The sequence below is a fragment of the Carettochelys insculpta genome, chromosome 4, assembly GCF_033958435.1.
Source record: "Carettochelys insculpta isolate YL-2023 chromosome 4, ASM3395843v1, whole genome shotgun sequence".
Lineage (NCBI taxonomy): Eukaryota > Metazoa > Chordata > Testudines > Carettochelyidae > Carettochelys > Carettochelys insculpta.
Genome location: NC_134140.1, coordinates 126566290 through 126592138, shown reverse-complemented (window position 1 = coordinate 126592138; position 25849 = coordinate 126566290). Strand labels below are relative to the sequence as shown.

The 25849-nt window shown below is 44.9% G+C and overlaps 1 protein-coding gene and 1 long non-coding RNA gene across 3 annotated transcripts; one reads left to right on the top strand and one right to left on the bottom strand.

The window, feature by feature from the left end:
* Positions 1 to 9246: 9246 nt before the first annotated feature.
* On the top strand, positions 9247 to 16022 carry LOC142012832 (uncharacterized). The gene is made up of 3 exons (XR_012645483.1): positions 9247 to 9316; positions 11212 to 11381; positions 15752 to 16022. It is a non-coding gene; the product is annotated as an uncharacterized LOC142012832 (long non-coding RNA).
* On the bottom strand, positions 11381 to 25495 carry PAQR3 (progestin and adipoQ receptor family member 3). 2 transcript variants are annotated; one of them, XM_074993749.1, is made up of 8 exons: positions 25339 to 25495; positions 24396 to 24667; positions 24098 to 24260; positions 21654 to 21809; positions 20446 to 20643; positions 18670 to 18760; positions 16037 to 16185; positions 11381 to 14138 (listed from the first exon to the last, which is right to left on the bottom strand). In XM_074993749.1, exons 2-7 carry the CDS (start codon positions 24578 to 24580, stop codon positions 16043 to 16045), a joined length of 936 nt encoding a protein of 311 aa, XP_074849850.1. In that variant the 5' UTR covers positions 24581 to 24667; positions 25339 to 25495; the 3' UTR covers positions 11381 to 14138; positions 16037 to 16042. The 2 variants fall into 2 exon arrangements, with proteins under 2 accessions (XP_074849850.1, XP_074849851.1); XM_074993750.1 differs by lacking the exon at positions 21654 to 21809.
* Positions 25496 to 25849: the final 354 nt, after the last annotated feature.

The following is a 25849-nucleotide window of genomic DNA, read 5'->3' as shown; positions in this document are numbered from 1 at the left end:
CTGCTGGGCCATATGGCGGCAGCGACGTTTGTGGTACAGAATGCCAGCTTGCACATGTCAAGCCTGTAGCATTGGCTGGCGAGCGTTTACAAACCGCCATCCTGCACTGTCCACAGGGTGGTGTCGCCCACAACAGAGGTGCGCAGATCCCTGGCGTGGTGGGAAAACTCCGAGAATCTGCTAGTGGGGGTGCCTTTTCACCAACCACAAATTTCTATTTTTCTTACTACCAACGCCTCCCACATGGGATGGGGAGCGCACATCGGCGACAAGGTAGCGCAAGGGCTCTGGTCCCCTGCGGAACAGACACTGCACATATCCATACTGGAGCTCAGAGCAGCGTTCAACGCCTGCAAACATTTTCGAGATTACCTACATGGCAAAGTAGTCGGGATTCAATACCGACAATACCTCCACTATGTTCTACATCAATCGATAAGGAGGAGCACAATCCTATGCCCTATGTGCGGAAGCACTCCGATTGTGGAATCGGTGCATCGCCAACAACATAACGTTGAAAGCCTCGTACTTGCCGGGCGCTCACAACGTGAATGCAGATCAGCTAAGCAGGCGCTTCACAATCACGCACGAATGGCAGATCCGCTCCGATCTGCTACAGTGCATTTTTCGTACATGGGGGTTTCCCCAGATCAATATGTTTGCCACCCAGTACAAAAAAAAAAAAGTGTCCCCAGCACTGCTCCAGGGCAGGAGTGGGGCGGGGGTCCCTGGGGGACTCATTCATGTTTTTCATGGAAGGGCTCCCTACTTTACGCGTTTCCCCCGCAGTGCTTATCCGCAAGGTCTTGCACAAAGCCAGAAGGGAGAGAGCTCGCATGATACTCATAGTCCCGCTTGGGATCGGCAGCAATGGTTTCCCTTGCTTCTGCGCATGTCGGACCGCCCACTGCTCCCTCTACCGGTGGCGCCGGCCTTACTCCTGCGGGCTCAAGGGTCCATAGTGCACCCGCACCCTTAAAGTCTACACCCACAAGCATGGCTAATCCATGGCTCAGCTCCTTAAAGAGCACATGTACGGAGGGAGCACAACAAGTCCTGGAATGTAGCCGAAGGACCTCCACCAGGAGGACTTACAAGCACAAATGGACTCGTTTCACAGCCTGGTGTTCCGCCAAGCAGTTAGCTCCCCTTGACGTTCCTATACCTGTAATACTAGAATACTTATTGGACCTCGAGAGGCGGGCTTTCTCTATCCTCGCTAAAGGTCCACCTTGCTGCTATATCAGCCTTTTCAGTGTACAGAGGAAGGGCCCACGGTATTCACCCATCCTATCATTACCAGGTTCTTGAAGGGGTTGGTAAACCTGTACCCCCCCTCGGAAACCGCTTCCACCATCGTGGAATTTGGACTTGGTGCTCAGCACGCTATCGGGTCCACCTTTTTAACCATTAGCCACAGTTCCCATATGTCTCCTTACAATAAAAACAACCTTCCTCCTTGCAACTACGTCAGCCCGCAGGGTGAGTGAGCTCACGGCAGTGATGGCAATGCCGCACTGCACAGTATTCTCAAAGGAGGCGGTAACCTTAAGGCTGCACCCAGCCTTTGTTCCAAAAGTCTCTCCGGAGTCCAATCTTAACGAGCCAATAGTTTTACCCTCGTTTTTACCCAAAGCCTCACAGCTCTGGCAAGCAGGCACGCCTGCATCTCCTAGATGTGAGGAGGGCGTTGGCCTTCTACACAGACAGAACTAAGTCCTTCTGGAAAACGGACAGGCTTCTAGTCTCTCTCGCTCCTGGGTCAAAAGGAGAAGGTCTCTCTCTTCCCGGAGAATCTCAAAGCACATTGTGGCGTGTATAAAAATGTGCTTCGAACTTCAAAAGACTCCGTTGGTGGCCCTGCCCAGGGCTCACTCCACCAGGGCGGTGGCGGCGTCAACAGCCTTCTTCAAGGGCATCGCGTTAACAGACATCTGTAGAGCGGCGACCTGGTCATCCTATGACACCTTCGCCAAGCATTATGCCCTGCCTCGGGTATTCTGAGAGGATACCTGTCTGTTGACAGCAGTCCTATCGGAGGCAAGCTGCACATAAACTGATTACCCACCTCCTTACTTGGGTTACTGCTGGGTAGTCACCTATTGTGGAGCACCCACGGGAACCACTCGAAGAAGAAAGAGAAGTTACTCGCCTGTAGTAACGATGGTTCTTCGAGATGTGTCCCCGTGGGTGCTCCACCACCCTCCCATCCTCCCCGCTTCGGATCTCTGTCTAGTGTTTTTCAGGAGCAGCTGAGGCGGTTGGTCAAGGAACTGTCGGGGACCGGATCGTGCACGCGGCCGGGAGTGTGTAGGGGAGCGGCGCGCGCCAGCGCATGCACGATCCAGGAGAAACTGCTGGAAGAATTCCGATCTGCGGCGCCGGGCGAGCCCAACACCTATTGTGGAGCACCCATGGGGACACATCTCGAAGAACCATCGTTACTACAGGTGAGTAAGTTCTCTTTTTTCTTGTTCTGAGAATGAAAAAATGCCAAGGATTACTCTCAGACCTTGGACTGCATTTAGGGTACAACTACACTTTCTGGAAGATTGATGTGGTGGTGCTTGATCTTCCAGGGTTTGATCTAGCACGCCTAATGGGGCCACTTTAAATCGAATGATCAGGGCTCCACCATTGACCCTGCAGTTTCTCCTATCAGTTTCTACTGTGAGGACAGCAGGAAAAATCAATTTAGGATAAGAAGTGGGTCTGTCCCACAAAAGCTCACCTAAGAAACTATTTTGCTAGTCTTTACAGTGCTACTTGACTGCTTCTTGTTTTGATAGTGTATAGACTAGCACGGCTTCCTCTCTGTTACTATTCAACTTAACTATGCAATTCCCGCAGTTGGAGTTGTGTATCTTAAATTGATTATTTTTCCCTCATGGTGTAGCCTTGGCCTTTGAGTGCAATTGCATATAGCAAAGAAATGGGGATTCTTTTAATATTGCACAAGCTAGATTTGACTTTAACAACCATTTGTTAGCAATAAAGGTTTTCTTAGCCTTTGAACCAAATGGGAAGACCTCTCTCTAAAGACAGCTCTCTAAGACCCACCATTAGAGTTGTGTAGATGGGGATGGAGGGGAACTTGACAGCTTGAATGATGAAGACGTTCTGTGAATATGGTAATGGATCTTATGACTTCCCACTGTCCATCTGCCTTAAATACAGTAGGGTCTCAACATTCACAAGGGTTCTGTGTTGAGAACTCACGAATGTTGAATTTCACGAATACTATATGGCAGCTGCTCCCCCCTGGAGTCCAGCAGCCAGGGCTTCTAACTGGAGTCTGGGGGTAGTGGGGGCTGCTGGCTCTCCTGCCCAGAGCCCTGGGGAAGTGGCAGCTGCCGGCACTCTCCGCACCAGAGCTCTATGGAAGTGGCTGCTCGCAGCCGCTCACAAGTGCTTGAATTTGCAAACCTTAGGTTCGTGAATGTTGAGACCCTGCTGTACACCTAACAGCCAAGACTGATGGACCCAAAGCTCAAATTAAAGTTTAATTGACTCTGAGGGTCACTGTCTTAGTCTGCAGCTTCACCAATATCAAGCAGTCCTCTAGCTCCTTAAAGACTAACACGTGTTTGAGGTAATGAGCGTTCATGGGTAAGACTCATCTCTGATCGATCGCCTTTAAGGGAAAACAGGCAAATTAATTTTGATCATATTTCCAGGTAGGGACGCAATGACCAAGAATTCAAAAGCAACATGAATTGACATAGTTTAGGCTTTAGCCTTGCCAGAGAGTGTAAGTTCAGTGAAATTAGTTAGCTAAATTTAAGAAGGACAGGTCCATCAGTGGCCAAGATGGTCAGGGATGGTAACCCATGATCTGGGCATTCCTAACGTTTGATCGCCAGAAGCTGGGGTGAACAACAGAGGATGGATCACTCAGTGAATGCCTTCTCCTCTCACTCTCTCCCAAGCACCTGGCGTTGTCTGCTGTCAGTACCCTGAGGAGGTGGGGAGAAGAATGGGACCTCCTGGGGAGGTTTCAGAGGCAGACCTTGCAGGAGGGCTTTAGACTCTGAGGAAGGCAAACTGCAAAACACCTCACCAAAGCCACAGCAGTTTCTTTATTCCCAACACACACACACACAGGTTGAAAAATTGAGGAGGGGGAGGAGAAAAGCTCATAAGACTGAGGAGATGCAGCCTGCTCCGTCGAGGAAGGTGAGTTATGTAGCTCTGAAGCCAAATGAGCAGAGGGTTGGGTGGAAAGGGAATGCAGCAAAGGTTCCTCCCCGCCCAAGAAACTTCAAGCTGAACAAGGTTTTCTGTGATTCAAATTCTACTGGAACAGTCTTCTGCAAATAACACTCATGGTAAATTTCACCCCTCCCTGCTCTCCTGAGGCTGCAATACCCCTGCACTCCTTTGAGGAAGTGAGTAGAGGTGAATGGAACAAGCCTGATCAGGGCAAATGCAGCAACACCAACAACCTCAGCCTCTGAGATGTTCAAGAGCTGGAGGGCCCTGTTGCTGAGGTACTGAAGGTAGACAACATTGTAGGGTCCCTCACCAACAGTGGTGGTGGTTCCTTGAGAGGGAAAGTTCAACCTTAAGGACACCAGAAAGCTGGAGGCCACTTTCAAAAAGGCCTTTAAAGCCACCTCCAGCACCAAAGTATTTCTGATAGATACCTGCTTTGCAGGAGCATCTCTCTCCTGACTGGAAGATCTCAAAGTTCATGGAGACAGAGATCACCCTGACCCTGGCTCCATTTTAAAGAAAGCCCTTCCTTTGCCAGTGTGTGTGTAGCAGACACCTCAGAGTGCAGTTCTTGGCCTAAGCCATGACTTTCAGCTTACTAGCCAGGCACGGTTCATATCATCTTCCCTGGAAGTTGCACGCGTACTCACAGCAAGTCCAAGTCTTTGCCAAATTTACAGGCTTCCTCTTTTTTGGAGAAAAACTGGAGAAGGCAAGGGGTGGCTGGCTGCATCAAAATCCAAACAGTCTTTCCCTGCCTCACCAAGTGTCCCCAGCAATGAGTCCAGACCAGTTTTCAGACATGGGTGCTCCTTTTGCTTCTCATGCTCACAGAGGTTTCAACATTTTCAATCTTAAGATGCCTTCAGGTGCATGGTTTCATCATCAATGCCAAGAAAAGTTCCTTGTTCCTGTCCATGAGAATAAACTCCAGTGGAGGGAGGAGGATAGACGCCTTGGCAGCAAAGATCTACCTTTTGTCAGAGAAATTTCAGAAGTTCCAGGAATTTTACCCCCGTTCCAGATCAGCTTTTCTGAAGGTGTGGGATCATTCCTGGGAATGCACGGAAATACCAAGTGTAACCTTGGGTAGACAATTCATTGCCCTTCTCCAGTACCTTAAAAATACATACAACCCTTAGGTACATGATTCACACAAGTACTGGTTCCAATACAGATGTTCAACTCCTTACAGTTTTGGTCAATCCATTGTCTTCAGTCAGACAATAACCCTGTGGTAACCTATTTAAAACAGCCATGAGGAACAAGAAATCTGATGCTACCTGTGTGCAGTCTGTAGGTCTAGGGCCATAGCTAATGCAGTGAACCTAGAGGCCCCAACACCTGCATCTTACTGGAACCAGTGAAGGCATAAGGCAGGCCTGAAAAACTTTAGCAGACGTAGCTAACCGAAACTAACCCTAAATCATAAGGCATCACAAGATGGAATGATTGAACTACTGACAGGTAACCACAAAATGCTAGTTTGTACGGACTTGTGGTATTTTTAAATTAGGGACATCAGCAGATGTCTTGCCACAAGAATGCCATAGTAACTAATTGACATATATGTTAAAATTTTGAGGTTAAAAGGTAATAACCTATCAGAGAGGAGCATCCAAACATTAGTTGGGTAAGGAACTACAAATAAGGAAAAGGGTCTGAAAAATCTACTGAATATGCATTAGGCATACTGGCATAAATATATTGTGTAACAACAAGAAGTTCTGTGGCACCTTATAGACTAAGAGATATTTTGGAGCACAAGCTTTCGTGGGCAAAGACCCATTTTGTCAGACGTCTGACGAAGCGGGTATGTGCCCATGAGAGCTTATGCTCCAAAATATCTGTTAGTCCATAAGGTGCCACAGGACTTCTTGTTGTTTTTGAAGATACAGGCTAACTCAGCGACCTCTCTGCTACTTGTCAATATATTCTGTGTATCACAGGCTGTTCTTCTTAGGAGATGCCATAATTACCACTGGTGATGGTGATGATAGGGAAGTTGAAGATGGTAGCTAACGCTTCGGTTGTTCTGCAAGGGAGTGTGTGAGTATGTGGATGCTCAGTTCAGGCCATACTCTGTCTACCTCCCTTGTTGGGTTGAAGTATTTGTAACTTTGTTAATTGTGTAAATTAAAATGTGAGTGGTGAAATGGGGGTTCCCAGTTAAATAGGAATTCTAGTAATTCTGGGACTGGTCTTGGGACGAGACTCTATCAAACCTCAAAATGTTACCTGGGATTTTTTTTTAAGTGTGCATATAACTAATGCAGAATAGACGGGGCAACATGTGGACACAATGGAAATAATGAGGAGGGTGGAACAGTTCTTCCTTTCTCTCTGAGTTCCACATGACAGGAGATCAGAACCAAGGCAGATGGCTTAGCAGGTGAATGGACAACACCTCCAGGTACTGCCTGGTGATATTAATGCTGCTGGTCTTGGAAGTGCGGCTTCTTAATTTAGCAGACCTTGATATTAATCAGTAAGAAAGACACTGGCTTGGTTCAGTGGCAAAGGCACTGAGCCAAGTTTAGTGTCAAGGCAAGCTCTTGGCGCCCTGGTTCAATGGTTACAGGTATGCAAAGTCATGTACGCCTGAGATAACGTAGTGGCTCACTTGACAGCGTCCTCCTCTAGGCCGGTACAAATTAGCCCTGCCTGCGGCTTCTCCTTTTATGCATGGCTACAAGCTGTCTATCAGACACCAGCTGTTAGCTACTCCCTTTACAGCTTGTACCTATTAGGTCAAACAGAACATCCTCATCCGCTAGCCTGTCATCCCCTCCTGAGTGTTAGCAGAGCTCTGTGTTCCTGTGCCATCGTCTTATGTTAGGAAGTGGGTGATTTGTTAGCTGATGGTCCGTTTTGGCTCATATTGTCTCTGCTGAGTCTGGGGATCCAGCAGGGCCTACATTCCTCTCCTCTGTGCCTCTTTCTGGGGAGGGTGTTTCATCTATCACCCTGGCAAAGCATAGTGCATGAATGAAAATGACCCAGTCAGCTGAACTGTTTCTTGGCCATTTTACTTGAGTATCCATGTGTTCATACCCTCCCCCACCCATTGGCCTGCACGGTTCCGATCTGTGAATAATTTCCTTTTTCCTTTTTAGTCCCAAGCAGTGGGCCTGGCAATGTTGGAGCCAGGACTTTAGTTGAGAGGTGTAGTATTACTGAGCCCCAGTGTGAGTACAGAATAGATACAGTGAAATACAATGGCTATACAGTAACCCCACAATTATATGGACCCTGATTTAGTGGAGTTTGGGCACAACAGACATCCACCACCACCCCGCCCCAGTTGTTCCTGAAGTCTGCTTAACAGTGCCTATAAAATCCTAAATCCTGCCCTGCACCCCCTGCAAAAAGGGCCACCACTTGCAGCTGCCAAACCCTCCAGCACGACCTGGAGCGCCACTGCCAGAGCCGTCACGTGCTCCTCCCACCAGAGGTGGGGGCGTGTAGGTGGGCAGATGGCACTCATACACGGCCCACCCCTGTGGGAGGCGTGCGTGGCAACGCCGGCAGTGGCTCCGCTCTGGGCAGCTCCAGCCACGGAGCAGGGACCGTCCCGCTGCACGGCAGGTCCAGCAGCTCCAGCCGCAGTGGTGGGCTCCAGCAGCGGTGGTTCTGCTGAGTTGCAGGCTTTTTTTTTTTTTTTTTTGGGGGGGGGGGGCTGGGAGAACATGGGGGGGCAGTAAACCCTCATGTTCAACGGACACCCCTCCCCCACATTAGTCCATTAAATCCAGGGCTTACTGTAACGTATAATACCCACAGATATAAGGACGACATGCGTTATATAAGGCTAATTGGACTAATGAATGCATATTACTAATGCTGTTACTGTATGGTTTTAAATTTCCCGCACAGCCGGTTTTATTACTGGCCACTACTAACTCTCTTCCCGTCTGCTGTTGCAGTTTAGCCCTTTTAGTCTGATAGGCATGTGCTGCTACATGAGTTATTAGTTTTGGAATACTGACTTTAGAAGCGAGGCCTTCAGATCTAAAGTTCTTGTAACTTGTTCGACAAAATACCGCCCATTCATATTATACGTTAGCCTTACTGATGGCTGTCACCAGCTGGTAAACTACACCAGGTGGAAAGCGGCTACCCTCTCTGTTACACTGAAGTGGGCTGAACTATTGTGACCACACATGGGAACAGTGATGTGAAAAACATCGCAGAAACAACAAGCAGTGTGCAATGCTCTACAGGTTAGTGGTGTTGTGTGATACCAGTAGGTAACACAGATCTTGGGTATTGTAGCTGATGTCTCCCAAGTAACCTATTAAATACACTCTCCCCTAGTTAGCTAATCTCATAATCTAGTTATCTAATCCAAGTAAGGATCCAACATTGACAAATATAGTAAAAAAAAAAGTCCATGAAATCTGACACTGTACAAGATTGTTTTGAATAATGTACTTCAATTAGGACGCCAGGCCGCTGACCTCCAATTATGAATGGTGCTAAAATGGTTATGTTAATTACCATGTAACTCCCATGAGCAGTACAAATTATTTCATTACCCACTTAGTTTTTTCCTTGCCTTCATATTGTCTCCTTCAATTAGTCAACGTTTACTCATGTTTCATTAAACAGGTGAGCAATGCCAGGCATATTGTAAATGGCTTTTGCAGCTCATAACCTATGAAGTTACTTCCCTACCCTTCACGTGGAAGATGGAGCCCAGAGCCATGGAGACAGATACCCTATCAGACAACTGGCCACAGGATCTACTTTTTGAATTTTCCCACTTTTCAATATTGGGGGAAGGTGGTTCAGAAAATAACATGAGAATAGGTGATGGTAATTTGTTTAACTCATCATTGTTCAAGGAGACCTAGATTCTCAAATCTGAGAGGGCTGAAACTGTAATCCCCTCTCCACCCTCCAGCTTCCATGAAGACTACATATACTCTAGGAAGAGCCTCAGAATAATTCATCTGGCAGCAAGCAGCGGCAGAACAAGCATGACCAAAGCAGGTAGAGCCACAATGCTGAATGGCCTCCCTGAAGCTTCAGAGACCAGCAGCAGCAGCAGCAGCATTCAGAATTGTGGGAGACGCTGCTGGCAGAAAGGAGGTTATAGGTAAGAAACTTTCCATTCCTTTGTTGCCCACTCATCTTCCAACTGAGGTGCCAATTCCACCCACAATAAATAGTGGCTCAGACTGCTTAGTGGTAGTACAGGTTGACCTTCTCTAATCAGGAACTCTCTTGTCCAGCAATATCTGTAATCCAGCATGATTTTAGTTAGCCGGACAACCACGTATGGATTTGGCCAGCTTTCCTGTGGTCCCATAAAGTTTGTTTCCAGCCACCAGTCCTGGCTCTCAGGGTTCTATGCTGTTCTTTTACTGTTATTTACCACTAAATGTTTAAGAGCCCCGTGAGCAGTGGAAGTGTTGGCACTTGCTGCTAGACAATATTGACCTTCCATGGTCCTGCAAATTCTCTCGTCTGGCACTGGTCAGGTCCTGGGAGTGCTGGATGAGAGAGGTACAGTCTGTACGCTCATATAATTTCTCTCTCTGATAATAATGCAGAACATTCAGATACTTTTGTCTTGTTGGAAGTAGTTGATAGCTGGGATTGGAAGTGGCTAAACTGCACCTCTTTTTCAGTATCTGACACAATCAGATTCCTTCCCCACTCCACCTGCTTCCTGAATCACTGGAGTTCTTGTTATAGGGTAACAGAGAGGAAGCCATGCTAGTCTATACACTATCAAAACAAAAAGCAGTCAAGTAGCACTTAAAGACTAGCAAAATAGTTTATTAGGTGAGCTTTTGTGGGACAGACCCACTTCTTCAGACCATAGCCAGAGCAGAACAGACTCAATATTTAAGGCACAGAGAACCAAAAACAGTAAGCAAGGAGGACAAATCAGAAAAAGATAATCAAGGTGAGCAAATCAGAGAGTGGAGGGGTAGGTCAAGAATTAGATTGAGCCAAGTATGCAGACGAGCCCCTATAGTGACTCAGAAAGTTCCCATCACGATTTAAACCATATGTTAACGTGCCGAATTTGAATATAAAAGCCCGCTCGGCTGCTTCTCTTTCCAGAATGGTGCGATAATTCTTCTTCAGTAACACACATACCTTTAGGTCATTGACAGAATGCCTCATTCCATTAAAATGTTGACTAACTGGTTCGTGGATCTGGAGTGTTTTGATGTCTGTTTTGTACCCGTTGACCCTTTGTCTAAGGGAGTTAGAAGTCTGTCCAATATACAAAGCATCTGGGCATTGTTGGCACATGATGGCATATATGATGTTAGTCGAGGAGCATGAGAAAGTGCCCATGATTCTGTGAGTAACCTGGTTAGGTCCAGTGATGGTATTTCCAGAGAAGATATGTGGACAAAGCTGGCACCGAGCTTTGTTGCGGAGAAAGGTTCCAGGACTGGTGTTCCTGGGGTATAGACTGTGGTTGTTTAGTGAGGATCCTCATGAGGTTGGGAGGTTGTCTGTACGAGAGAACAGGCATGTCACCCAGGGCCTTCTGGAGTGTAGCATCCTGATTAAGCATAGGTTGTAGGTCTTTAATAATTCGTTGCAGTGGTCTGAGTTGGGAGCTGTAGGTGATGACCAGGGGTGTTCTGTTCTTGGCTTTTTTGGGCCGATCTTGGAGTAGCTGGGCTCTGGGTATTCATCTGGCCCTGTTGATTTGTTTTTTTACTTCTCCTGGTGGGTAATTCAGGTTTATGAATATTTGGTAAAGTTCTTGTAGTTTTTGGTCTCTGTCAGTTGGATCAGAGCAAATGCGATTGTACCTAAGAGCTTGACTGTAAACAATGGATCTAGTCACATGTGCAGGATGGAAACTAGAAGGGTGTAGATAAGTATAGCGATCAGTAGGATTGAGGTCTGTTCTGGTCTGGCTATGGTCTGAAGAAGTGGGTCTGTCCCATGAAAGCTCACCTAATAAACTATTTTGCTAGTCTTTAAAGTGCTACTCGACTGCTTTTTGTTTTGTTATAGGGTGTGATAACATCTTTTGCTTGGTCCACGAGGCTCGGAAAGGGAAGGCAAATGTTACAAGTTACGCAGGTGCCAAGAATCAAAATTTCCATAAAGTGCAAAGATCAGCACTTGTATGACGCAAACAAAGCCCTGTCTACTCTGGAGCACACTGCATCTCAATGTTGCAGGTAAGAACATTGAGTACATCTGTATTTTCATGCACTAGCCTGGAAATTGTGACTGTTTAAAGGATGTGGTAGAATAAATGAGACCCCTAGAACAGTATCCATGTCATTCATGTTGATATTACATTTTACATTATCCTCAAATATTCAGTTTTCAAGTTGCCCAACTGTATTGTAGAAAGTAGCAGTGGAGAAACTGGAGGTTGTGGCGTGGGAGAGTAGCATCCCCTTTACTTTACTCTTGTGGGAAATATTGAGTTCTTACATACACATTCAGTAAACTCAAATTTATTTACAGCTTAGATATTTACACATTTAGTCATGCAGCTTGATAAATCGCACTCCATGTAATTGAAACACAACATGACTTGGAATTTCCTTAGCCAGTGGTTGAAAAAATGGTACAGTATTTATAGAAAAAGTGCTTAAAAATGAACTAGCAAACGAAAGAAATCAAAACGCAGCCACCAACCACAGATAATTGCATGTTTAAATTTTGTACATGACATCTGAGAGAGCATACACATCTCTAGTCAGGCGTCAGTAGTAATCATTAGTGCACTTTAAACTTGTTTTGCAGACAAGTTAAAAAAAATAAATAAGGTGAGATGTTTGCACTGAAAGGCTCAGAGGTTTGGGCAGCGGTCCAAAAAGTGGTATTAAATGCTAACAAAAGTCATTTTGAAGCTAATTTTGTTTAAAACGCCAAGGAACTCTGCATGGTTAGACTCAATCTATAATTTTACAATAAATACATACTCAAACATACTAGTACAAAACTTCCAGTGTCATATTCTCAGTCACAGGCATAAGTAAGTGTTCAAAGGCTTTACAGTAGCTGTACCTACTGTAAGAAATCACCATCTCGATCCACAACATGGCCACTGTCAAAGACCTTCTTTGAAATTCATAGTATTTTCCTTCTGTCTCTGTTACCAAGCTAAGAGCAAAATATAATAAGATGGGAAAAAATCCTGAGAACTTGTTTCTTCTGCATGGCTCCCCTTCACTCCACCCCACTTGTAGCCAAACATGTGGCTGACGTTTTCAGAGACCATGTGTCAGCATTAGGCTGAATGTTTCTATTAATTCTAAACATGACTCCGGATAGTCCTTCCCCAAACAGAGATTTCAACTTAACTGTAGAGAAAACTGGTTCCTTTCACAGGGCCATGTCCTTTGTAAAATCATCCCATCCACGCTGAAGCAACTAAAGCACTGAAGGACATAATTACAACAGTGCTTCCCTGACAATCAGCAAACATGTCAGGCTCACATTGGACTGTTACTGTAGCGTAATCAGATCTACCAACCTACTGGTAACTGCTAGAAAAGAAACTTAAAAGAGAAACACTGATTCTAACATTTATCACGTTAGCCAGCAGCATTTAATGCAACTGTTAACATGAATGTAAACACAAGTAATTATCCCCCAGCAGCTATTTAAGATTTTTACTTCCATACAAGCACAAGAGTTTCCATCCCAGTTTCAGAGACTGTATACATGGATATCTCTGTATCATAAATGAAAACCTTCCAATCCTGGCACCAGGCCAGCACAACTGTTCAGGACTTTAAGGTATCTTGTTGGAATGCAGAAATCCAGATGCTTTCTGTATTTACAAGCAACATTCTTTTGAAGTTTTTCAAGGCAAAATTTAAAATAAACTGCACTTTTTAAAACCAAGATTCAAACTGGGGGAGACAAATTTAGAAGCAAATACTGAGTCTCCTTTTATTAATAGCTACTAAAAACTTATGGCAACAGACGTGTTTAAGATAGGCTAGACGGTGGTAAAAGCACACGGTGATGCATTTGTTTAGCTTCACCAGAAGGCCATATTTGCTCTTTAGATCTGGATTATTTTTGTGGACAGTTAATTTGGATTATTTATATTAGACTAATACAGGACCAATTATTAGTGTAAACTGCTGCAATGTACATTAAGTGTAATACTACAGTCTATTGACCACAACTGGTTAAAAATCTTAAGCCAACCATTGTTGGATAGTCTTGACATAGTATTTCAAGAGTAAAATTTTCACAAGCACGAAGTCACCTAAATGCTTGAGTGAAACTCAAAAGCTCAATGACACAAATTAGTAATTAATTTTAAGTTCCTGATAACGAAACACAGTGGACGGAGATTGAAAGCTCAAAACAGTCTAAACAAAAAATTCCATGAATTCAGCTTTAAATATAACAATAGCATAGCATGAACACAACAATCAGATAGTCAGTCTATAAGGTACATCACACCATATGGATTTGAAAGGGTCTAAGATCAGGTCCCATAAAACCATTTTTGACAAGAGCTTTCAAAGCATGCTGTTTAGGCCAAGTTTCTTCAGTTTACGCTTTTTAATGAGGTTTGGGTGTGAAGTTCAAATCAAGGAGACAGTCATTTGATATTCAACCAAGAATACACATTGCTACTTTTCCTGTTTTACCAGTCAGAAGAAGGAATGTAATGATTCATGTACTGTTTTTACGTGGTCGTATTACATCACCTCACTGCAGAAAGACCTGTACAGTTGTTCTCAGCTTTGCAGCAGAATGTACAGTGGTTGAGGTGAATATGAGTCATGTATAGACCCATGCAGTGGTTGTCTCAAAATAATGTTCTGTTGGTTGTCATCCCAACAAGTGGAAACAGTCCAGAAAATAAGAGAGCAGTTGCCTCAGTGCATGGCTTTGAAATTCAGCAGCCAACTAAGGACTAGACATTCCTAGCCAACTTCTGTTGCAGTAAGAGAACTCTGAAAAAGAAAGTGAGACAAGTTTAATCAGCCTAAGCCATCAAGTCTACCTTTTTTTCTTTTTTTACACACAAAGATGGACAAATATGGGAGAAGTAACAAAAGGGAGTGAAAAGAAGGGTGTCAGTGACAGCACAAAACTGATCATCTGTTCTCAGATGTACGATGGGCCCATGCCGTCACCCTCTCTCTCACAGGGCAGCACTGTAATCTGTGCATGTTGCCACTGATTTCAGAGTGATTATGGAAGGAGTCAGTTGTTACTCAGCAAGAGTAAGTGTGTCATAATTTATCTCAATGCCCAGTTTAATAAAAGTACTGTTTTCTAAGGTAGAGAAATGTCATGTTGGACAGACAGCTGGGATTTCTTCAGGAAGAGAAATGTCATATCAGACTGCAAAGACAGAGGAATGCAATGTTCTCATGGCCATACTTAGCATTAGAGTCATGGGTGAGCAAGTAGTCTAGAAAGAGCTCTAATACAGGCTGAATCTCCCTTGTACAGCACCCTTCGGGAGGGGAGGGTGGTCAGCCAGCCCACGGGCCAGGCCCCTCTCCTGGCTGTTACCTGCCCTCAAGCTTCATTGGGGAAGGGGTGGGGGCGGGGGGCTCCACTGATGCCAGGCTCTTCCCCTGGTACTGGCTAAAGACCCCTGCAACTGCAGGGCTCCCCCTCAGCTCCTGCCAGGGAGGCCTCCTTGCAGAGCTCCCCAGCTCGGGCTGGGCTTCCCACAGTGGGGCTCCCCAACTCCAGCTGGTCTCCCTCTAGTGAGCCTCCCTGACCTGACTTCCTGCCTTGAGGCTCCCCAGAGCAAGCTGCCAGCGGGGCTCCCTGCCACCAGCAGGGCTCTGCTTCAGCTGCACTGTTGTAGCTCTCTGGTCCAGCAACATCTGTGGTGGTCCTGCCGAATGAGGGATGTTGTTGGATGAGAGCGTTTCAAGCTGTATAACAATGCAGACAACTGTCCTGTCCTTTCCCACTCTTACTAACTTAAAAGTGCACTTAGAGATAGAATACAGGTAAGACAATATACTCATGTCCCAGATAGCACTAAAATGTTTTCTATTTATAATTTTTACCAGTGTGCTTTATCCTTTCAGCACTTAGTGCCTTTGCCAATAGCGGTTTTCAAATGCGGAAAGTACACAAAGTCCTTCTCTGCTTTGAATGGAGCTACATTTAACCTATCTGTCTTTGCTTACTTGCAAGACAGCACTGCATCATGCCAGAGCACATCTGTACCTTGAGTGGTCTGGTCCCTTTCCTTTTACATTTACCAGTACCATTACACATTTGCTTTTATTTTTAGGGGAGAAAGTATAGGTATGTTATTATGAGTTCTGGAAAAAATTATAGACAGACTTTTCACTAATGAGATCATGCAGGATTTTTCCTAGCAGATTGTAAATTAAAGTTTGGGTCTAAACAGTAGTTAGCATCCCTCTAACTAGGATGTCATAAACAGATCTGAGTCTCCTCTGTCTTATCCTTGTTTTACAACTGAGTAACTCTCCTAGCTACAATGGAGTTTGACCCAATTTACAGTGGTACATGCAAGCAGATAATTTGGACAAAATATATGTATAATTTCAGCTGTCAAATTTAATTTTAGTGGCCGCTTCCCCTATGCCTATGTAAAAGTGATGGAGAAAACACACACACCAGCTCTTCTGAAGCATCGCATCTGACACTTCAGCTGTGTGTAGAATATTCCATAACTCTTCAAGTGATCTACTTCACGTATACAAAGTGCTACTCTGCGATTCTGTCCTGGAGCATTAGTGCAAATAAGGAAAGAATGAGAACGGAATCTTGTGACCAGCTCAGTTAAAGCAAGATGATCAGACCTCACACCCCCACATATCTTCCAGTTTCCATGCATATAGGGCCACTATACCTTCATTCATAAATGTGTAATGTAGTCAGGACAGGGCTTGCTGTGTCTGTATTGCATGATATACACTGTAGATTGATGCCACCAATACAACATTAGCACGGCAAGGATATGCCAAACTTGGTGACTAGAGCCGAGGTAGTTTAATTGTCCTGTTGGAAAAAGCAAAGAGATTGTCTATATTACAACAATCAATATAACTACTGTGCAAGGGCAGCTCTCCTCTGAGGGCTGAAGCTTTCATACATGTGAATGACTTCTGATAAACATGCATGCACTGAAGAGAAAATATAGCATACCTCTGGGCCAGCTTTAAGTGAAAAATAAATTCAAAGGCTTGAAGTGTATGCTCAGATTACATAACTGCAAGTCCCCTGGCCACTTCATCATACAAGGGCTCATCTAAAATAGGGTTTTCAGCAACCAGTGCAAACTCCTAGTTTATACTGGTACCCAAATTTACAGCCGGGGTTTGTATCAATGCAGATGTGCGGGTGGCTATAAATCCAGGTGCCCACAAGCAATTCTCCAAAGTGTACAGATACACCATAGGCAGGGGCACACTGGGTATTTAAGCAGGCATGAAGTACATGAGCACATTTAATTGGAAAATATGGACCTAACTGGCATTTAATATCCAGACCTACTAGAGTTAGTAAATGGAAGCCCAATGATTTAGCCCAAGGACTAGAGAAGTAGCAAAAGATTGGATGCTCACAAGCCTCCTCGAAGACCCCATTCCACTCCCATGGAAGTTAACAAGGTCCTTTTTCTAATGTTAATTAAAAAGTACGAGTGGCTCTTAGTACCCACCACAATGGAATACGACATTAGGAACGCTATCATTGTTACAATAAAATGTTGAACCTTTTCCCAGGAATTTCTTGCAAGTTTCAATACATGTACAACTTTATTTCTATTATGGTGTTGGTATTCTCTGCAACATCCCCACATTCATACTCCCCTTAATGAAAGGATGTGCCATTTGCAACAGCCAAGCTCTTTTCATTGTGAGTGTGCCTCTCTGCATAAAAATCCACAACCCCACTTCCTTTAATCACTCTCTTCCTGTGGTGCCTACAGAACACAGGTGAGTAGACAGCTGAGGTGCTGTGACTGCTGCTCGGTATGCTAGCCGTAATTGTTGTCTTATGGTATTCTCCCTTCTGTCAGCGATACCACCTTCCTCACTTGTAGCATGCTCTTTGGGATAAAGATCCATTTTCCATTGTTTATGTACAGCAGTAACAACTGAACCCCAGTTCTGATTGTGACAGTGTAGGTGTCTCACACGTCATGGCAGCTAACCGGAGACCGACCACAATTAGGGCACTTGGCTGCACCTGGAAGCTGGGCCAGGCCCACATGAAGATGAACCACAGGGGGGTCGTAAGCATAAAGAGAGGAAGTCAAGATGAGAAAGATGCTGCAGTGAGAGAAGGGAAGACACGCTACAGTTCTTCTCTGGCTGTTGGAGAGTGGAGGAAAGAGCTGGAAGAGCAGACATACAGTAGGCTGGGGGCTGTAAGTAGGGGCCTGAGGGAAGGCCAATGGACAAATCTATTGAGGCAGCACAGGGAGTAGACCACAGCTGCTTGCCACAAGATCTCTGGACAGGAGCCCAGAGCAGGAGGAAGACTTAGGTTCCTCTATCAGTCCAATAGGAAAGTTGGTATGAACACACCCTGATATGGAAAGGACTTATCTGGAGCCAAGCCACTGTGAAAAGTCCTGGGACTCGCTGCTCTGCACAAGAGCAGGAGGATAACCTTGCAGAGCCAGGGAAGGGGTTCAGAGTTATGTCCGAGTTTACTGGATTCTTCATTTAACCTGGAAGAGGTGAGACCGAAGGTAACCAGATGAGAGCCCAGGGGGAGATCACCCCAGGGCTAGAGCAGCTGTCAGCAGGAGGTGCTAGCTCAGGAGAGTCTGCTGTACCACACCGAGCCCCAAAAGGAATGCACTGGTGATGAGTTTCCTCTCCAGCTGGCATTTAGATGTTACAGCAGTAGTTTATGGGACGTGCTTTTATCATATAAAACAATTACACAAGTAGTTTAGCTATAGGTGTAATTTGACATTTTTCCCTTAAAGAGCAGAGCAGCCAGTGCACATCAATCCTTTGACAATGTCCTAGTCTAGTACAAACACACATACTAGCTGGAAAACACTGTAACCCAACAGCTCCTTACACTAAGTATCAAAGGATCTCCAAACATTTAACGGACACAGGTAATTATTCCTCATTTAGAACTGGGAAAGTGATAGCCATCAGTGAGAGGTGAAGGTGATCATCACTCTAAGGGAAAAAACAAGCTCTGGAGCTAGGACTTTATACGGAGAAGTGAGTTAGCCTCCCAAACCTGCTGTGGTTTGTTATGAGAATAATCCTCAATCACCAGCCACAAGTGGATGAACTGTTAAGCATGTACAATACCAAGTAATCGTATTGTACAGGTTAAATCGAGATTGTTTGGCTACTGACTCTCCTTTATAGGATTTTATTTATTTGTATTCTTCCAATTTTATACACGCATTAATGATTTGTTAATGAAAATTCAGAACACACAAAGGATTCGTGAAAGGCATCTAAAGAAAGCAGAACCACTTAAGTACAATGCAAAAGATCATCATACCTGGAAAATATCTTTCTGGGACTTTGGAAATGTAAAAGAGAAAAGCTACAGCAGCAATCAAGTACATCACAATTACCCGGGGAGCAAACTCCTGTAAAAGAAAATGAAGCTTCAATGCTTAGCATTAAATGTTATGAGGCAGAAGTTATCCAGCTAGCAAGTATAACGCATACCTTGCATGGACAAAATCTTATTACTTTATTTCCGTTAATGCTGAACAGACTTCAGACCTAGAGGAAGTATCAAAACCTGAGACTAATATGTTCAAGCTTAGTCCCACCTTTGTGCTTGAAAATAACCCCACCCTCCATCTTCTCTGTGCAAAGGTGAAATTCCACAAGAGATGTCCTTTTAAATACATACATATGTATTTTTTTTTAATATAGTCACAGGCTACCTAAGAACAGATTTCTGTAGGTTTGTCACCATAACTTTACAGTGGAGAATTTCCCTTAGTAAGAATGTGGTAAAAATGGAAGTTCCTTTTGGAGATAGTAACACAGTAAAGGGTAGTGTGGGAAAAAAAAACATTACTAAATCATCTTAGAATCGCTGATCGTGTGAGACATAATCTTACAAGGCTATTAAACGCCAGACATTAAAAGCAAGACACTTCAGTGGAAAGCAATTTATACGTTAATAGTACATTCTTTTCTTAAAGTCCCTGTTACCACAGTCTCTTGCTGCCAAAAGCAACACTCTCATTTTAGACATATGGGAACAAACTTCATAAAATGGACATATGCACTGAAGTATTTTGAATATCCAGGCAATAATGCTTCAAAATATTTGTCTACTTCCCAACTGTAAGTATGGACCTATTCTAAAGTCTATTAAGGGGCCAGAACAAGAACCTGCATAGATTAGTATCCTAGTAGATTCTGATCTGTGTCTAGTTCATTATATAAACCCTATACCTCCTTGTTTTACTTTAAGATAAGTATTTCCCTCATTCACCCTGCCATATTCCTTTCTTTTCAGGGTTGGGTAACAATGACAGACAACATTCCTAGCCATTCTATAACTGCTAACATTCCTATTGTATGAAGTTACTCTTCTGTAGGTAACTTAAAGGTGCGTGTCTATATAAGGCTCACCTCTGGCTTTGCTACAAACACCAAGTAAGGGGCTCTGCCCTGGGAAAAGGCTACAGTCAGAATCTGGCCCCTACCTATGCCACTTTTTCTTTTGGTGGTGGGGGGGTTGGCCACGGTGGGGAGTGAAAGCAAGAGATGTAATCTGTACCAGTACTACCTGATCCAGGCTACTATTTCGCATTAGGCTGTGTTGACTGGGCACACCCCACTCATCTAGAGTGAGGCAATAACACAGGTGGTTGTGTCCTATTGATGTGTATCTAGGGTCACAGTTCTGCACAGGGTTCCCCGTAGGCTGAGCACTTGGGTGGCCACCTAGGATAAATTTAAATGCCACCCAGTTGATTAGCAGAGCTCCTGCAGCAGGTATTTCTACTGGTGGTGCAAAGCCACACAAGCTTCAGTGCACAAAAAAATTACTCTGCACATGGATTGGAAAAATTAAAGGGAACATGGGGTGTGCCCTATTATATACTTTTTTCTTCTGACTAGGCAGGTGTCAATAGTATGTTTTGTTGTAAGTCAGCTTTAATTGATACATTTTGTTTTAAGTTTCACATCAAGAACTTTGAATATTAAACCCAGAATTAGGTAAAGCCACTTAATAGCCATTGATTTCACGCTTCTACGACAAAAATGGGGAGAAAGCCAGAGGAAACTTGTCTGCTTCTTAGCTTACCTGCACAATAGATGCACCAACTCCCCCATTGAGCCAAACCCAGTGGATAGTAGGGATGACGCCATATCCAGACACGGAGCAAAAGATGATGGAGCGCAGTCTGTGCCACTGCTGAGTGAGGTAGCTGGGATGAATCTGAGCAAAGAACACTGCAAGGATCATAGCAAGCACAGTGATCAAGTATACCTGACGCCAGTACTGGGAAAGGGAAAAGAGAAAAGCTGATGTATTTTTTTTCCTGCTTTGGTGAAGGTAACAATATTGGTAGAAAATGTACAAAGATAAACAGAAATCAAATGCAGTGAAGTCTGTTTCTTCCACACACTTTTCCCTGCATACAAAATTGCATAAGCTACTGCATTGCCTAAAATGAGTCTTAAGTTTGCTCCTGCACTGATCTGACTGGTTCTACTGCCAGATTCACATACAGTAGATATGGTATTATCTAGTTTAGCAAACTATCAAGTTGTACAAGCCTACCTTGGATAAGGAAAAAATCAGATTTTGGTGGGAAACTACATTCCCCCACCCTGTACACACCCAGTCAGAGAAGGCAGAGTCTAGGCCATCCTCACCACCACTATTCTGGAAGGTCCATTGGAAAGCAGTAATTTTCCCTAAACTTCTGCCTGTATAAAATTAATATAAACTAGAAAAAAAGCAGTTGTTGGCCTAACTTCTCAACCATTCTCCTTTCTTGCCTAATTCCATTTCCTGTCCTTTCCCAGTCCTCAGGCACTTCCAGGCTCCTGGATCCTTGCATTCCATCAGGCCTTCCAAAATCTCATTTATTTACAGTAATAACCAGCAATTTGGGTTAGGTAGGAAACCAACCTTGTTTTTGCCAATTCAAATAACATGCGTCAGCCAGTAGATCAGTAAGGCTGAATTATTCCAAATCATGTGGTCATGTCAGAGACAACTTGAGGTGTTCAATTCTGGAAGCAATAAAACCCAGGTTTTAAGGATCTCCCATAACAGATCATGCAATCAGTCATTTGTCATGGGAAAGCTATACTAAAATTTGAAAGATCCAGTTTCGATTGCTACTCAGTTCATTGTGCGCTGCTCGTATGTTGTGCCACTAACTTCTTGCTGGGAGTATGAGTGAGGCCATACAAGTCAGAGTGAAGTGTTCACTTGCTGCATACAAAGCATATATTATATATAAATATATACACACACACACATATTAAAAAAAACCTTACATTATTACAGTAAAATGCATAAAACACTCCTGATACGTAGCAGCCCAAGATCCCAATGGAAATTCCTGCATAATCTAATGCCATCCATCTACGGCTAGTCTTCTCTGAGCGATGACAGCAGAAAAGATGATATCCTACTGAGCAAAGCATACAGACCTACAAAATATTCAAACAAATCCATGTTAACTTCTTCAAAGCCTGTGTATGGCTACATAAAAAGCAAAGCAGAAAAAGCATTGGGGTCAATCTATGAATTTGCCAGCACAATTAACCCTTGGTACTTTTACGTATTTCACACTACTTCAGATGTCAGGAAATGCTTCCTACGAATACCGAAATAGCCAGGTGAAGCCAAACCAAGCTACTCAGAAAAGAGTCAAGAGAAGTTAAGGAAAAAAAAATTACAAGTCCTGCCCAGCCTTGGGTACAAAAGGCTTAATTGGCAGGTCAATCAATCAATGTGAAGCTGGGGAGTAGGAAGATATGCAAATCAACAGGGCAAGTCTCCACAGAGAAGAGCATGGTTCTGCAGGAGCTACTTGTGCTTCAGGGCAGACAGGTGGTTTGGGTGAGCACCTACTGAATCCGCTGGCCAAACCACACCATACAGGGATGAGGGAAAAGATATGGGACCACAGATGCAGCTATAGTATCCAGCTTTTAAAGCCATTCTGCAAATGGGAGAGAGAGAAGACTCCACCATACCACACACAGTCAACATGCAGTTCACTTATGCTGTATGTTGGGAACACAATTTCACCCTTCCTCATTTTTTCTTTTTAAAAGATTTTGTGTGAAGGGGGAGAGACACACATACACACACACCTGGACAAAGGTATTCCCCAAGTGGTCTTCAACAGCCATGGTTTTAAACATTTACCAGACATCTACTACATAGAAATGTCTACAATGAGGGAATCACTAACAGGGTAAATGGACAACACCCTTCCTAATCACTTTATTCAAATCTGAGCTGATGGGAAGAGCAACTGTTGGCTTGTCTTTGCTCATTTGGGGAGCCCATATTTTATAAGGATTTTGGCAAATAAGCAACTGATACATTTGAACCTGCTAGAAAAAAGGGTGGGATGTGTCCCTCTGACACATTTCAGTTCACACGCCTCTTCTTTAGGCTAGTGAGGAAAAATATCTTTCTTCCATCTCTAGGAGGACAGAGTCTGTGTCTATGCCAATCTGATAGAGCAGAATGAAACGAACTGGAATCCAGCTGGTTTTACTGCTGCTGATTGCACAGAAGTGGTTGCCAAACCAAAAACTGAAAAAAAGGTGTCAGGGATGGTGACAAGCCCTGCTGTGAGTGCAAGAGACTAGACTACATGACCTCTGGAGGTCCCTTCCAGTTCTATGATACGTATAATGACAGCTGCATGTAACATCTGTAGTCTGTGACCCTTCCATGTAACCTGAAGCACAAATCACTGACAACGAAGTAGTGAAGGATCAGGAATCCATGGAAGGATCTCATTTCAGCAACTGTCCACAATTTCTGTATATTACTACAGCAACTTCACAGATGCTTGCTCCTCCTCACACATTATCAGTTATTCATCAGTGCAGAGACTTCATATTAAATTCCTCAAGCTTGACCACCACCACAAATAGCCTGAGGCTTGAATAGATTTCAATTTCTATCTTCTGCTCATAGCACTATGCCCAACCATTGTAGGGGTTCCAAGGGTCTGCAATGTTGCACGTCACACATGCTTCAAACCAGGATGGACACATTAAAGATTGAAGTGACAGTTCTGAGTTTCAATCTTGAGTTAACAGCACACATGAAAAATTATTCAAAATCTATGTATTTTTCACTGTAACTTGACTTTTAAGGAAAATATTACAGGTTAATCTCTGTGCCAAACTGAATTCAGATGTTCAGCTTAAACACAGCAGCTTCCAAATACATGTCTGAGCCATTTCAGAAAATAGTACTCTCGTCCTATTTTTTTAAATTGCCAATGTCGTCACCACATTTTAATCCTAATTAGACCGCCACAGAAAAGAATAATGAATATGTGGTATCTGAATTTTAACCTACAAGGGGTTCTGTATGAATCAAAATGCACAAAAATTACAATTACAGTATTTTTGTCAGTAAATGCAGGTGATGATACAACTTGATGTACCTACTAGGAATCAGTTTTCTGTAGTATGGATAATTATTTTCTTGAGGAGCACAGATTGTGTGGAAAAATTCATCTCTCCCAAGGAGTTTTCTATATTTCAAATGTTCCTTCTTTTAAAAAGTTACTGAAGGAATAAAGAATGGGATACAAGCAAGGCTCACCAATCTAGCTTATACATAATCAGGAAGACCCACTATTGAGAAACATGGAGTATACAGCACTGGAATGCTACTTTAACATTTTATTAGTATTTTTTAAAAACTCCTACACATTTCAAAACTAGTTTGTGAAAAGACTTACTTGAAAACAGAAGAGGCAAATAGAACAGATAACAAAATCTTCTCTAGAGGCGCTGGCTGAAGGTAATACAGAAGTCATGTCATATATGCCCAGAGTGAAGAAAAGGAAAAAGCCCAGTAAGTGACTCCAGATGTTTACTGTCTCATTGGACAAAATAAACAAACTAAAAGGAAAAAGAAAAACAATATCAGATATTCAAAAAATGGTGTGTAGAACTGATGATCTTGGTTCTAAGCAAACATTCTAAGGTGTAGAAAAAACATGACTCTTGCTTTTAACATCCCAACTGATTTGTTACCTTTTTAAACACAGCCTAGAAGGGAGATAAGCCCTGTAGCCATCTGTAATATATGGATTGTCCTTAAGGAACACAGGAATCTGCTCATAGGTATACAAGCGGATTCCCCGAGGTACCAGTACAGGCCAGTACTGGTAGCTTCCGAGCTCGATGTAATGGGCACTCTTCAGAAGCTTCTGATGCATGGTGGTAACGTCCCAGCCAGCAGCTAAGGCAAGACAGAACGGAATACCGAAGTATACTCAAGGCATCTGATCTCTGTGACACCATGCCTGAAAAACAAAATAAAATTTTCTGGATCACTTATACAACTTATTTCATAGGTAGAAACGTGTCCAGTGACCCAACATTTGGCAGCTACGACGACACTTTTAGGTAGCCAAGCATCACCCTCTTCCAAGCAGCTCCCCTCCCTGCGATACTGCCAGACACAACTTTCTTACCAACCGCGTTTACACAAGGAGGGGGAAGGGAGCACAGAATCACATCTCTGACTAGGCCGGGGTGGTGACATCGTACAAGCTGGAGACGAGAAGGGTGGTGACGTGCAGCTAGTGCAGCGCCCCGGCAGGGATCACTCAGCCGACGCCCAGGTGCTGATCCTACCCCCTCAGGCCCTGTGTTGGCTGCAGCGCACAGGGCGCCTCGGGGAGCGGAGCTGCACAGCCCAGCACGGGGAGCGGGACCCCCCTTTCGCTTTATTTTCACTGACACCAGTGAGGTTTGGGGCCCCCGGGGCTCAGGCCTGTACGCCTGCACCCGGGGGGCGGGCGGGGGGTGCGCTGCAGCGCCCGCGGACTCGACCCGCTGTCCATTATACACAGGGCTGACAGGTTGGACCGGGACACTCAGCAGCCCTGGCTGCGTCGCCGCTTTTGCCTCGCCCACCCCCGCGGGCAGCCTCAGGTGCCCCCCTCCAGCCTAGCCCACGCCCGCCGCTCACCGGCCGGGACCAGGCCCCCCGCGCATCCCGGGGAGGAGGGCGACGGCGGCTCCTCGCTGACAGAGAGGACGCTGCCGGGGTCTCCCCGGCCGGCTCCGGTCCCGCTGCTGGGGCCGGGGCGCCACCTAACCAGGCCGCGCGGATGGCGCCCTCAGCGCGCGACGCCCCACATGGAAGGACCCCCCCGCCCGCCGGTGCCCACCTCCGGAGGGGAGAGTCGCCAGCTTGTGACGTAGCTGGCTCAAACGGACGCATGCGCGCGGGCGCAGCCAACCCCCGCCGGCCCCTCAGAGCGGAGCGGGTAGAGCTCCGCTTCCCGCCCCCCTCCTCTGGGCCCAGGGCGGGGCAGTGCGAGCCGCGGGGAGCTTGGTCCCCCTCGTCTCCTCCCCGGCGCCCTAACCGCCGCCGTCCCCTCTGCCCCCGGCCTCCTCCTCAGCTGGCCCGAGGCAACCAGTCTGCGGAGGAGCCGCCGCCGGACGGCTGAGACCCAGGCGGGTGCCTGGGGCCCGTG